Source organism: Mauremys reevesii, linkage group 5 (assembly GCF_016161935.1).
Source record: "Mauremys reevesii isolate NIE-2019 linkage group 5, ASM1616193v1, whole genome shotgun sequence".
Classification (NCBI taxonomy): domain Eukaryota; kingdom Metazoa; phylum Chordata; order Testudines; family Geoemydidae; genus Mauremys; species Mauremys reevesii.
The window spans coordinates 19,813,697-19,827,817 of record NC_052627.1 but is presented as its reverse complement, the minus strand read 5'-3'; the positions used below and the strand labels follow the sequence as shown (position 1 = coordinate 19,827,817).

At 39.8% G+C, this 14,121-nt stretch overlaps 1 protein-coding gene across 8 annotated transcripts in view; it reads right to left on the bottom strand.

The window, feature by feature from the left end:
• Positions 1-14,121, bottom strand: part of ARHGAP24 (Rho GTPase activating protein 24) — a 431,989-nt gene that overhangs the window by 300,007 nt on the left and 117,861 nt on the right. Inside the window, exon 1 of one of the 8 annotated variants that reach the window (XM_039539647.1) lies at positions 6,700-7,475. The exons of 6 other annotated variants lie outside the window; for them this stretch is intronic. In XM_039539647.1, coding sequence (XP_039395581.1) covers positions 6,700-6,805 — 106 coding nt within the window. In that variant the 5' untranslated portion in view covers positions 6,806-7,475. Of the gene's footprint in view, positions 1-6,699; positions 7,476-14,121 lie in introns of those variants that run through there. One more of the 8 variants, XM_039539646.1, reaches the window with a different exon arrangement.

The window sequence follows — 14,121 nt, the reverse complement described above, 5'->3', positions numbered from 1 at the left end:
TCAGGAAGTATTTTCCCCTATATAATAAATAAAATAATGAGGAAGACGTTGATGCCTATTGGTGCGAACAAGAAACAGAATCAAGAGTCTCAGGTTCTATTCCCACATCTGCCACAGGCTTACCATGTGACAAAGCATTTAACCTCTGTTCCTCAATTTATCAGTGAATAAAATGGTAACGCCACCTTCCACACAGAGATGTGATAATGATTACTTAATGTTTATATGAAGCATTGAGATTCTCCAGTAAAAGATGCTACATAAGCATTTCAAAATAAAATAAATGAAATTGTCTTATTTTCACTATGCTGTTCACAAGTTACAAATAATAGTCATTGTTTTAAACAAGGCAACAAACAACAAACAGTTCTGTTTCACAACACATTTTTCATTCCACACCAAACAGCAGGAATTTGAAACAGTCTCCCAGACCAGTGCCAAACCCATCAGTCTATATAAAGAGACTGTGTCCCCCGCCCCCTTTCAAAATGTCATCCTGTACCTAAGAAACCTTCCTGACCAAAAAAATAAATTGAAAACCATACATTTCTGTATAACATTTTAAATTTAGATGAAATGGCATTTTTCAATGGAAAAGCGTCAAATTTTTTTCTACCATTTATAGTTTTAAAGTCACTCTATAGATCCCAGTGAAACTTTAACAAGTCGGTTAACAAAAAGAAATGGCAGCATTCTATGATGATTTCCAAAGTACTTTATTGTTTCCTACCATAGTAGCTTTGAAAACTTTTAGCAAATGATGAGCAAATGATAAGGTCCTTTCATGGATTGAGAACTGGTTAAAGGACAGGGAACAAAGGGTAGGAATAAATGGTAAATTCTCCGAATGGAGAGGGGTAACTAGTGGTGTTCCCCAAGGGTCAGTCCTAGGACCAATCCTATTCAATTTATTCATAAATGATCTGGAGAAAGGGGTAAACAGTGAGGTGGCAAAGTTTGCAGATGATACTAAACTGCTAAAGATAGTTAAGACCAAAGCAGATTGTGAAGAACTTCAAAAAGATCTCACAAAACTAAGTGATTGGGCAACAAAATGGCAAATGAAATTTCATGTGGATAAATGTAAAGTAATGCACATTGGAAAAAATAACCCCAACTATACATACAACATGATGGGGGCTAATTTAGCTACAACGAGTCAGGAAAAAGATCTTGGAGTTATCGTGGATAGTTCTCTGAAGATGTCACGCAGTGTGCAGAGGCAGTCAAAAAGCAAACAGGATGTTAGGAATCATTAAAAAGGGGATAGAGAATAAGACTGAGAATATATTATTGCCCTTATATAAATCCATGGTACGCCCACATCTCGAATACTGTGTACAGATGTGGTCTCTCACCTCAAAAAAGATATTCTAGCACTAGAAAAGGTTCAGAAAAGAGCAACTAAAATGATTAGGGGTTTAGAGAGGGTCCCATATGAGGAAAGATTAAAGAGGCTAGGACTCTTCAGTTTGGAAAAGAGAAGACTAAGGGGGGACATGATAAAGGTATATAAAATCATGAGTGATGTTGAGAAAGTGGATAAGGAAAAGTTATTTACTTATTCCCATAATACAAGAACTAGGGGTCACCAAATGAAATTAATAGGCAGCAGGTTTAAAACAAATAAAAGGAAGTTCTTCTTCACGCAGCGCACAGTCAACTTGTGGAACTCCTTACCTGAGGAGGTTGTGAAGGCTAGGACTATAACAATGTTTAAAAGGGGACTGGATAAATTCATGGTGGCTAAGTCCATAAATGGCTATTAGCCAGGATGGGTAAGAATGGTGTCCCTAGCCTCTGTTCATCAGAGGATGGAGATGGATGGCAGGAGAGAGATCACTTGATCATTGCCTGTTAGGTTCACTCCCTCAGGGGCACCTGGCATTGGCCACTGTCAGTAGACAGATACTGGGCTAGATGGACCTTTGGTCTGACCCGGTACGGCCTTTCTTATGTTCTTATGTTATCCAAGAAACACAGCGGAAAAATAAGAGCCACTTTTTGTGCAATTTTCAATGAATGAGCCTCAGATTCAAAATGTTTACTAATATCAGTTTCCATAAAAGCATCCAAATTCAAAACTAGAAGAGTCATTCAAACATCCCGGCTTCTAGACATATTGAAGCGGAGAAGCTGGCTAGAAGCCTAACTGACCCATTTAGGTGTATGATTTCCTGCTGGCCCTCCTCTCCCAATAACATGGATCTATGCTCCTGCCATCATAAAAATTTAGAGCTGAAATGGGACCTCAAGAGGTCATTTAGTTCATTCCCTGCACTGAGGCAGGATTAAGTATACTTAGATTATCCCGGTAGTTCTACTAAAACCACAATGCAATGTCATGGGATGCTTCCAGATACAGTACATACAATGATGTACCCAGAACAAGAAGTGCCTGATCTTCCATTGTCTTGTGCCTTCTACAGTCATTGACACCTGCAAAAGAGAGTGTAAATCTCTCCCAAACCAAAGTTCTCCACTCACACTGGTGGTAAAACTTTACATTCACTTTTCACAGGTGTACATAACTACACAAGGTATACAGAAGTGCAGAATCAGGTCTCAGGAAATTGCTGTGAGCCAAGAAGAAGTTTGAGCAGAATTGTGCTATAGAGCAAAAAGCACAACTTGGTTTACTACATGCTGCATAACCAGATGATTGTCTATTTGATGCCAAAGTATATAGATTCATAGATTCCAAGGCCAGAAGAGACCATTGTGATCATCTAGTCTGACCTCATGTATAACATGGGCAATAATATAAATTACATTCCCCAACAATACATTAAAAGAACACTGCAAAAGTCAGGAACTCACAAGAAATGCCCCCAAATAAGGTTGCCTGCGCAACTTTAATTCTGCCCACTGTGCAGAGTTCATTTGTCCCCCTTGTGTATATGCAGTATGATACTGTCTTTGATTACATGCTCACACACTATCGCCCCCACCCGACCCCTTCCTTTATTCATTGCATGTGATGGACAGTACTCCAGGAATGAATCAAGGTTATGTAGTGTGGATAGTGTGAGTGAAATAAGGCCTGGTCACACATCGGGCTGGAGCATGCTCAGTACAGATGGACACTTCAGAGAATTTAGCTATCAAACTCAAAAGTCTCTAGTGGGCATGTGAAAACGGATATTTTTAGAGGCATATCACTTGGCAAATTTTGGGGCAATTTTCATGGGTATGAAAAATGGCTTATCCCTGACTCCAGGATTCCCACTGCCAAATTTCAAAATACCTGCTCTAAAGCATGAAGGTGCTATCATTTCTCAATGAAGCAGAAGGACAGTTTTTAAATGGGCAAAGCAATATATTTTCTCTAGCTTCTTTTTTGTAAACAGCTGAACCATTTTAGCTGAAAGTTCCCAAAAATGTTCAGCCAGAGGCAGACATCCAGCATAAAAAATTTCAGCCTGAACAATTAAAGTTTGGGACACTTACAAGCAACAAGAAACAGGATCTTATCATGGAATTGTCAAGAAACCCTAAGAATAGGTGGTACTGTCAGCTTCACCTATTTTTCTCATCTCAAATAGCTGGGGTTAATGTACATAGCTGCCTCATATATCTGATTTATTTAGCATGCATTCTGTTTTTTCAGCTTGAATCCTTGCGCCACCATTGTTAGATAGTTATCTTAATTTTTCCAGATGGGGTAACTAAGCGAGGTGAAAAGTGACTTGGTTGAACACCACAATGGGACTGTTCGAATTCAGGAGATTTTGGCTTGCATTCCTGAGTTCTAACAAAAGATATAATTCTGAGCTCACTTAGACCCTTGTAAATCAAGGGTAGTTCTATTGAAGTCAATGGTGAGATCAAACCAAGGCCCCAAAGCCTGCATCTCATCTTTACACATAACACCTTTCCCTGGACAGAAAAAAGGGCAAAGTAGGTGGAGTTGATCCAATATATGCAAAGAATATTTCTATCCACATTTTACACTTGCTTTTCCATTTTGTTTAGCGCATGTTTTTAACTGCGACTCATACTGACTATAACTAAGCCACTCTTTAAGATAATTTTTCCAAATGAACCATGATACAAGGATCCCAGATCTCAGTTACATTACACAATAAATAAGTGATGAGTCAAGATTAAGAGTGCTATGCTGTCATAAATCAGCTGAGCATATAATGCTACTAATTCATGAGAGCATCTAAACATGTAAATACATAAAAAAGTGACTATCTTGTGGGCAGACAAATACTATTGTCTTCCACAGCTTAGAGAGGACTGCATAATTCACTAACAAAGAGAGAGATCAAAGACTGATTGGGGCTGGGGGGAGAGCGGGATTAAAGTAAATTGATTATCTTAGCACGGAAAGATGGAAAAGCAGAATGTACTTGTGACAACACTGATGTACATTAGCACCAGCTGGGGATATCAAAGTATAAAACCTGGCAACGATCAGCCTGGATTGACAGAGTTCAGGTACTTCCACAACTCATGTCCAAAATACCTTTGCATTATCTTCAGATGGAAGCTGCCTCTTTGCTGCAGGTGTCCATATAAAGAGTATATCATACCTTAGGGCTTTAGTATATTGTCAAAGAAAAAAAAACAGGAGGTAAATGTCACATTGATAACTCTCATGACTGACGTTCTCAGCCTGGTATAGAGAAATAGTATGGACAGTTACAGTGCGAACTTTACCTACACTCTCTCAATAGTGTGCTTCAAACCTGACCTGAGGGATTCTTTCTGGAGTGGTAAGAAGGCAGCTCTTTTAGGAGAGCCAAACTACCTCGCTGGTGCATGCTTGTGTAGTTTGGATATTCCTTTGACAGAACCCTTGGCTACTGCTCCTTCCCCCCTCCCCCTCTCTTTGCAGCAGAGGAACCCATACATACCATTAGTAAAAGCCAGGGGGGAGGAAAAGAGTGAAAGTCTATTAGATAAATCAGTTTTGTTACTCCATTTGCCTTTTCATCTCAGGTTTTATTTGATACAGAATTGAAATGAAATAGAATAAAAAAGCTCTTTTTTTCTTATTGTTAAAGATTGGAATGCAGAGGAAGTGTATACCATGCTAGTCATTAAAGAACTAGAACTTCAAAAAGTCCCGTAACCTGAGAGGGGAAGACTGTCCATTATGGAAAAGTACATATTTAAACTGAGTATTATAGCTTTTTTTTTAGTTCAAGATTATGTTTAATAAGACGTGTACAGAGCACTTAGTACAATGGAGGCCTGACCCCAGACTGGGACCTCTAGGAGCGATCACAATACAAATCAACAATAACACTTCTAACAGTGTTTAGAGCTCTACTTTTAAAAAGACAGGACAAAGGAAATAAAAGTGGCTTGCCAATCTACAACATACACCAACGACAATTCACTAAGTATCAGATCTGTGTTTGAAAAGAAAATACTCAACTTTTTCCTCAAAGAGGATGAGGAAAATCTCTTTGCGTAATAAGGCAAGCTATGGCTTTCCACAAGCAAATCTGACTAAATACCAAATATGCCTCATTTGGGGCAATTTCAGTAACCTCATGTTTTTCAGAGACAGGAAGAGTTCTATACAGAAAGTATTATACAGATACATTTTTCTCCTACCATGCACCAAATCCTAACTAAAAAGCCATCCCCAGTAAACTCCAAAATTCTGCCTTTAGTCATACCTATACAACCCAATGATTTCAGTGGGGCTTCACAGCTGTAACTGAAGGTAGCATTTAGTTCCTCAACAACTTGTTTCTAATACTGTATTACCAAGGTGACTACAGTTTCTACAGTGTAGGTGTGTGTGTGTGTGTGCATGCACAACCATTTTTTTCAGGAATTTTATAGGTTAATAGCATTCCATGGACTTGCACCATAGTCCTACTTACTGATCAGATAGCTGTGTTGCTTAAAATGCCCTTCAAAATACTTCCAAATAGACTCCCCCTTTCAACTAGATCAAGATCTGATATTTGGAAATGACCACAAGTCAAGCAGCACAAAGCTAAGCTTCTCAGACCAGAGACAGGCAGATATATATTTCCAACACAGTATTCTAAGGAGCCTTCTGTCAGAAAGATAATAAAAAGAGGTTTGTGGCATGTCTCATGGAAGAGTTAAATGATAGGCGAAAGCTTGTAGCAAACTCAAGGCAAGCAAAATTTGACCTAGCTGTTTGAGAAATAATTAGCTGCCATTGACCCTCAAACTCCTTTTCTCTATCTCCATAAATGCAATCCTAATTATTCTGCTGAAAAATAGCTGGTCAACCAGTGGTTTTAGAGAATCAGTCTCTTACATGGAGCCAGATCTATTCCCTGCCATCCATGACTGACAAGAGCATCGTCTCACTAAGGTCTGTCTGCTGTGTATTCAAATAAAATCTGAAATACCACAAATGACTTCCCTGTGAAATTCTTCTGTAACAATCAATATTTATAACCCCATTGTACCAGCTTCACCATGCCCCTCCACGACTTTTACTTTATTGTTCTGAATTCATTTGGTATTCAGTATCATAGCACAGATTGTAAATTAAATCATTAACTGGGTATTTCCACCAGGTATTTCCCCTTTAATTTCCCAATAGTTCACAGACACTTCAAGCAGCTATGAAATCTTTACTATGCAGTCAGGTAGAGACATAATAAAACAACAACAATCATAATTAACATGTCCTTGTGACTAGGGTAGCATTTTCTGTCACTCCCTAAAAGAATAAAAAACAGCAAAACTCACGATTCACAGCTTTCCTGTTCACGCTGGAAGATGAAGATATCAGAAGCAGCGTCCCAGGAGTGACACCATCAAACAGCATGCAAATGTCTGAAGGGAGTCTAAGCATTTAGGATTCTCTTTTTAGTGTTAGCAAAAGACTACCTTTGCTGAACTGATGTTCTGCACTTTTCAAATTGCCTGGTAAAGGTATCTGGAGCAGCGTGTGCCTGCATTATACGGCACTGCTGCATGAAGGCTTAATCTTGTTACATGATAAATAGTCTCGACCATATGTGCCAAGTGGTGCACATTCAACTTGCTGCTCTGGTCCTTTCCTGGTGTCAACAGAGAGGCATTCTGAGTCCTGGAGCAGTGTCCTCAGGACGACGACAAGGGAGAGAGAAGTACATGTGGGAATTCACCACATATTAAACAAAGGAGGACTCAACAGCAAACAGTGAGGTAATATAAGTGCTGCACTGACAGAACTCTGTCTGGCTCTCAGATTCACACAACAGCCTGCACAACCAGCCATACACCTCCTTCTCCCTGCTTATTCCCCTCACATCTAACAAAATGATTTGTCTGACAAATGCAAAGCTTAAAATGATTAACACTGGTTTCTCCTACACAAGATCCCTGCTAACCACTACAAAGGGCAGAGTGTTAAGAATTGTTATAGAAGGTGATGGCTCTTTGAAATAAGTTGGCTGTATTTAAAGTTGAATTACTGTGAGAATCTGGCAGAAGTGTTTATGACATTCACATTCATATCCAGTAAATTTTTCAGGGTTAGTGTTATTACCAGAAATGTTAAAGAAATTAATGATCGGCTCATTACTGTAAAGAGTTACCAAAAACAGAAAGTGACCTAATGGAGTGGTTCTCAACCTTTCCAGACTACTGTACCCCTTTCAGGATTTGTCTTGTGTACCCCACATTTCACCTGACTTAACAACTACTTGCTTACAAAAATCAGACATAAAAATACAAAAGTGTCACAGCCACACTATTACTGAAAAATTGCTTACTTTATAATTATATATAATTATATTTTATACAATTATAAAATAAATGACTTGGAATATAAATATTGGATTTACACTTCAGTGTATAGTATACAGAGCAGTATAAACAACTCACTGTCTGTATGAAATTTTAGTTAGTATTGACTTTGCTAGTGCCTTTTATGTAGCCCTTGTAAAACTAGGCAAATATCTAGATGAATTGATGTACCCCCTGGAATACCACTGCGTAACCCCTAGAGGTATGTGTACCCCTGGTTGAGAACCACTGATCTAATCTGTGAGAGAAATATGGATTTGGTGTGGATCATTTCTTCTCTCTCAGGACAATGTTGGGTAACACTTTATATATAGGCATGGAAGGGTTAGATTTTTATCAGTAAATGTTGATTTCCCCGTACACACAAAAACCGACGAAAAAATATTTCCATTTAAAAAGATAGGCAAAGAAAGAAAAAATGCTGCTTAAGAACTTAGAGTTTGATTTAAGGATATTTACTTTGTATATTTTGACATGTAATGTCGACCATTTATATTTTAATGGTTATGAAGCTTTAACTTTTTGAATCTCAGCATCTGACATTAAATAATTACCTGACCTGTCCCATAATTTCATGGAACTTGAAAATTTAAAACTGAAATAATGCTTTAAAATACCTGTAATCCATTGAAATTCTATAAAAAATAAAAGTCAAATTCTGCCTCCTCTATTTATACATATCAAATGCACCTAACCTACTCATTTGGGGTTGGATTGCCTCTCTACATCTGTCCATGACACATTTGCAAAGTCAGCTGTAAGATTAGGGCCCATGTGTGTAAACACACTCCTACCCTAACATTTAGTTAGTTAATTAAAAATACATAATAAAGATCATTAGGTTTTACATATATCCATGGATTTCAAAAGTGAAGCACAGGAACGTGGTGGGATGAGTCTGGGCAATATCCATAGTGCACAGCATATGCCAAGAGTGGGGGAAGGATATTACCCATTTACAGTAAAAGCTTTGTTATCCGGCATGTTGAGGGAATAGGGGGTGCCGTTAGTCAAAAATTCCAGTTAACTAAAAGTTATACTTACCAATGGGTGCAGGGCACGGGCTCTGGGAGTGAGTCTGGGTGCAGAAGGGGACTCAAGACAGGGGACTGTGGTGCAGGAGCGGTTTCGGGGTGCCGGATCCAGGCTGTGCTCATCTCAGGCGGCTCCCCGCAATCGGCAACATGTCCCTCAGCTCCTAGGCAGAAGCACAGCCAGACGGCTCTGTGCACTGCCTCTACCCACAGGCACCGTCCCCGCAGCTCCAATGGGCCATGGTTCCCATCCAATGGGAGCTGCAGAGCCAGTACGCAGGATAGAGTGGGGGCAGCGCACTGATCCCCCATGGCCGTTCCTACACCTAGGAGCAGCAGGGACATGTTGCCACTTCTGGGGAGCCACGCAGAGCCAGGTAGGGAGCCTGAGGGCCCCACATCAACTGGACATTTAATGGCCCCATCAGGAGTGCTGACCAGAGCTGCTAGGGTCCCTTTTTGACCAGACAGTCTGGTCAAAAACTGGACATGTGGCAACCCTATTGAAGATTTGCATTGGGAGATATCAGAAATGCCAGTTTCTAGAGCTTTCCGGTTGGTAAAGTGCTGGATAACACAGCTTTTACTGTATACCCCTTTACTCTAACCCTAAGTTTATTTTACAAAGAAATAAAATAAGAGCCCTCTATATATGATGATTTCTCAATTTCTTGCTGTTCACACATTAACATCCCTTAGGAAAGAAACCTGACAAAGCTTATCATACATGCAAGTGTATACAAACATGCAAGCTTTAAATATTTCACCCAACATGTGTTTCTGAATGGTGAAGCCAGCTGGCACAACTGTGCAGGTGCTGTGGTCTCCTGGGAGGTGCATATTTTTAACTCCAAGCTGATACAAATGGGAGTTGGTGACACTCTGAAACTTGCTGGATCAGATCCTTACATAATATGACCTAGTTGCAATAGTCCACTTTTTCATCTTCTATAGGGACATGTACCAAGTTCCAGTACTATCAGACACAACTATTCAAAAGTTATGAGACTGGCTAAAAATCATAAATGTTAGATTCCTTTCTTTCGCCTTCAGAGTTTTGAGCTTTTAGGGTTCACGATTTCAAACTTTCCTCTAAAAACCACAGCAACTAGAAATTTATTAGTGAGAGAGACAGAGAGAGAGAGAGAGAGAGAGACGGGATTCTCACGTATCCCAACTCCAGGAGCTGGGACTTTAAGAAATATATCAAATATCATGAAAGTTGCAATAAAATCATTGGTGTTGGCAATACTGATATTGCAAGATAAATTAAACCAAACATTTTTGAAGTGCAATACTATATGTTCTTATAGACCAGGGGTAGGCAACCTATGGCATGCGTGCCGAAGGTGGCACGTGACTGATTTTCAGTGGCACACTCACTGCCCGGGTCCTGGCCCGGGTCCGAGGGTGCTCTGCATTTTAATTTAATTTTAAATGAAGCTTCTTACACATTTTAAAAACCTTATTTACTTTACATACAACAATAGGTTAGTTATATATTATAGACTTATAGAAAGAGACCTTCTAAAAACGTTAAAATGTATTACTGGCACACGAAACCTTAAATTAGAGTGAATAAATGAAGACTCGGCACAGCACTTCTGAAATGTTGCTGACCCCTGTTATAGACATATTAGAACCAATTTTAAAATTTGCTTCTACTATGATATTGCCATGTCATGCTAGAAGCTGTTTTAGCTGGAACCCCTTTTTAATACAAACCTGAACTTGGTTAAAGGCACTTTGTAAGGAGCACCCTCGTCATACTTGTACAGTGCTAACTAACATCTAGGACTCAATTTTATACTGCAATAAATAATCAGCAATTACTAATTCAGCTTGTAATAACCGTGTAATTAAATCTAAGTTAAATCATATTAAGATTAATTTAAAGTGCAGATATCAGAAATATCTATATAAATATCTATATAAAAATAGCACCACCCAACATATCAGTACCTTGTGTTTCTGAGTTATATTTGCTTGCTTTATATATATCTGTATTTACTGAGGAAAAAAGATATGCAGATGAAATTATGACAGAACAAGCTAGATTCCATTCTGCCGCATATATCAAAAATAAAATTAAATCCCAACCTTGTACCCAGTTACTTACATACCAGGGCCTAGCTACTATGTTTGGACTCCAGAATCTTATTATTGGCCACGTTACATAAGCCAGAAAGTACTCAGTTTGACTGTCGGATTGAGTTTGTACGGTTGGACTTTTTCCATTACCTTTTAAACTCAGAAAATTTGACCTGGAAGTCATTGAGGTAGAGTAGGCATGGAATCGAAGATTCCTTCTTAAAGATTCATGATTATAATCACACTTTAAAGCCAGGCACCCATTTTTATCCTGTGTTTTGCAAGAATCTCATTTATTCCTGCTCAAGACAAAGCAAACCCAGACTTAAAACCCGCAACTTAAAACTGTAAGGCATAGTTTTTTCTCTTGAGTCTGCTCCAGTCAGGCCCTGCAAAGAAATGTCTTCCCCTCCACAGCCATCCGTTTACTTGTTTCTTGGGGCTGAGAGTGAGTGTTAAGACAGAGCTGTGGGAACAGCTGCACAAATATTGCAAACTGCTGGCAACAAGGTTTCTTTCCACTGTGCAGGTTTTTTGTTTTTAAAACCACTTTACAGTGGATAACCCCAGTCACCATCCATGCATGCAAGACATGATTTTGATCTTGTTTTCTCAGAAAAGAGTTAAAGTCTTAATTTTCTGTCTCTCTCTCTCTCTCACACACACACACACACACAGAGTACACTTTCCAAAACAATACTCTGATCATTAAGAGGTGCTGCAATCAATATCAATCAACATATCAATTAAAAAAAATATTCACAAGCTGTAATCTAACTCACAGTTACTCCAGCATTCACATACTTGTCACAGCAATGCAACTATACAGTGTGTTCGAACAGGAAGGTTGAGAAGTTTGTTTTATCCTGTTCTGGGCTATTCACCAATAGGTAAAATTTTTATCTCTTGGTCATAGACCAAGTAGTTCAGGTAGATATGACTAGCAACACCTTACAACAATAATTAACTAAATTAAAATAGCCAGTCCTAAATACACACTATAATAGTACTAACAAGATCCTGGTGGTATCATAGCATGCAAAGCTCCAACAGTTGGAGGATTTTTTTTAATTCACCAATTTTCTGATTTTTTTTTTTATAAACAAAGTAAATTAATCCTCAGCCAGTGCTAGAATTAGAAATATAGGGCTCCATTCTCAGGTCCAGCTAAACTGAATTCAGTGCAGGACTACAAGAAGAGGAGGCAAAGGTGACATTTTCCCGTCTTTATGCCATTCCCCATTCTTTAGGTGATCTGGTATTTCAAGCAACTTACTTAAAGCAGCCTGAGACTACTCTAAGTAACATCTGGCTGCAATGGCCCTCCAAGTGGCATTCCAGCAACTGGGATCACTGGAGCAGAGAGGTGCTCCAATCACAACCTCTTTCCACCACCATGTCCTCTATGCTACAGGCTGTGAAGGTGGATACAGCACAGCCACTTAAATCAGCCTTAGGCTTGCTTTCTACTGCTTCTGTAATGCCAATAGATCCCAGTCAGCGGCAGCCTGGATAAAACCTGAGACCTATGGAGCTTAGTGCATGAGCCTCTACTGCATGAGCTAAAAGACATGTGTGTAGTAGCCAAGGCTGTAACAGGCTCATCAAGCTCTGGCTGATCGAGGCGCCATTAGAGGGGGACATATGACCACACCAAGTAGGCATGGGTTACACTTCTGCAGGGCCAGGCCTGCTTTCCACTGGTCCAGGTGGATCACACATTTCAATCTTTTTCTAAACACGTATCTACGGTGATTATGTCACTACACATTAATAAAACAATCCATGACCACATACATACTAACACGTTATGGTCATTAGTTGGGACTGAGCTTGGAATCTTTAACATTAAAAGCACGTTTGTATCACCTGACCTAAGAGGACCAGCTTTGCTAGCTGTAAGCAAGCAGCAGGCTCTATCCTACCTGATGTCCCACATATAGGACATATAAGAGGAGCTTATCTTTTTAGGTCATATTACGGTTTGCTAAATGCCAGCTGTGCAGTAAGAAGTTCTAGTTCAGTTAGAATCCAGCCCTTTAGGTCTCTGCAGGGTTCTTCTCTTAACTGTACTCCTGTAGAAGAGCAGCAATATGTTGTATACATTTGTAGATTGCTGGAAAATCCTTTAGCAGTTGGGTGAAAACACACAGAATGTTTATTAGAGAAGACTGATTTACCCTCCCTTAGTAGAGGTGTACCGACAACAGACAACTCCCAGGCCCATTCTACTCTGTTTTAGGTTTCCCGTAAGACCTGCATATGACTGGGGATGTGGTAACTGAGGGAGAAGAAGTGGTTTCAGCAAGACAGTTAAGGGAAAACCCAGAATGCTGGGTTCAGGGCCCAAGATTAGGCCACAGTGAATAGGGTGGGCTGGGACTGCCCTCTTCTCTCCCAGGTGAGAAACCATCCTGACTCCTTGTGGGTCCAGTCAGCCCCTCCCTCTCAGAAGCAGGGGAGTGGGGCAAGCTGGGTAATGTAACCTACCCTGGAAAGAGAAACTTAAAAACCACAGCCAGGGAGAGACCTGGATGGAGCCGGGTAGTGGTCAGGGTCTCGCTCCCAGCAGGACAGAAAATAAGCTGCCATCTCCTTGCACGTTTTAAAGAAAACAAAATACTGCTATTTTGGCCTTTTTGTCAGCACCAACCCACGCAGGGGTGAATTGTATTTGTTTTTATACATGCTCCAAGAGCATTCCTGTGTTTGACTGGTCACACTTCCCTATCAGTACAATGGTCCCTGTTCTGAAGATACTGGGGTCAGTCCACTGATTTCAAGTTTTGAAAAAGCATTAGGGGAACTAAAGGAAGCAGAGTTGTGGCATCCACATTTCCAAATACAACAGCCCATGCTGTATTGACTTATCTTTACTCTCCGATGGCTGCTCAGTGACCTGCGGGCAGGATTTCGTATATTCCACAATTCCACATCTATGGCAAGTGCCATAGAATTCACCTCTTGTTGAAGAATTAATGCTCTAGAATCTCAGCTTTTTTTTAGAATATATGTATTTCTAGCCATTATGATTGAGGAGATAATCTTGAAAACACAGAATGCAAACTGATGCAGTGATCTCTGCCTGAGTCTGCAGACGGCCTGAAACAACAGCTTTGAGAGAGGTAAACTACCTGATTTGTTTCAATCAGAGCCCTGTAGATTCTGCAATTCTGTTACTGCATAATTTGGCAATTTTCAAGATGCCCCAGAACAAACATATATTTGCTCCAGAATTCACCATTTTACATTT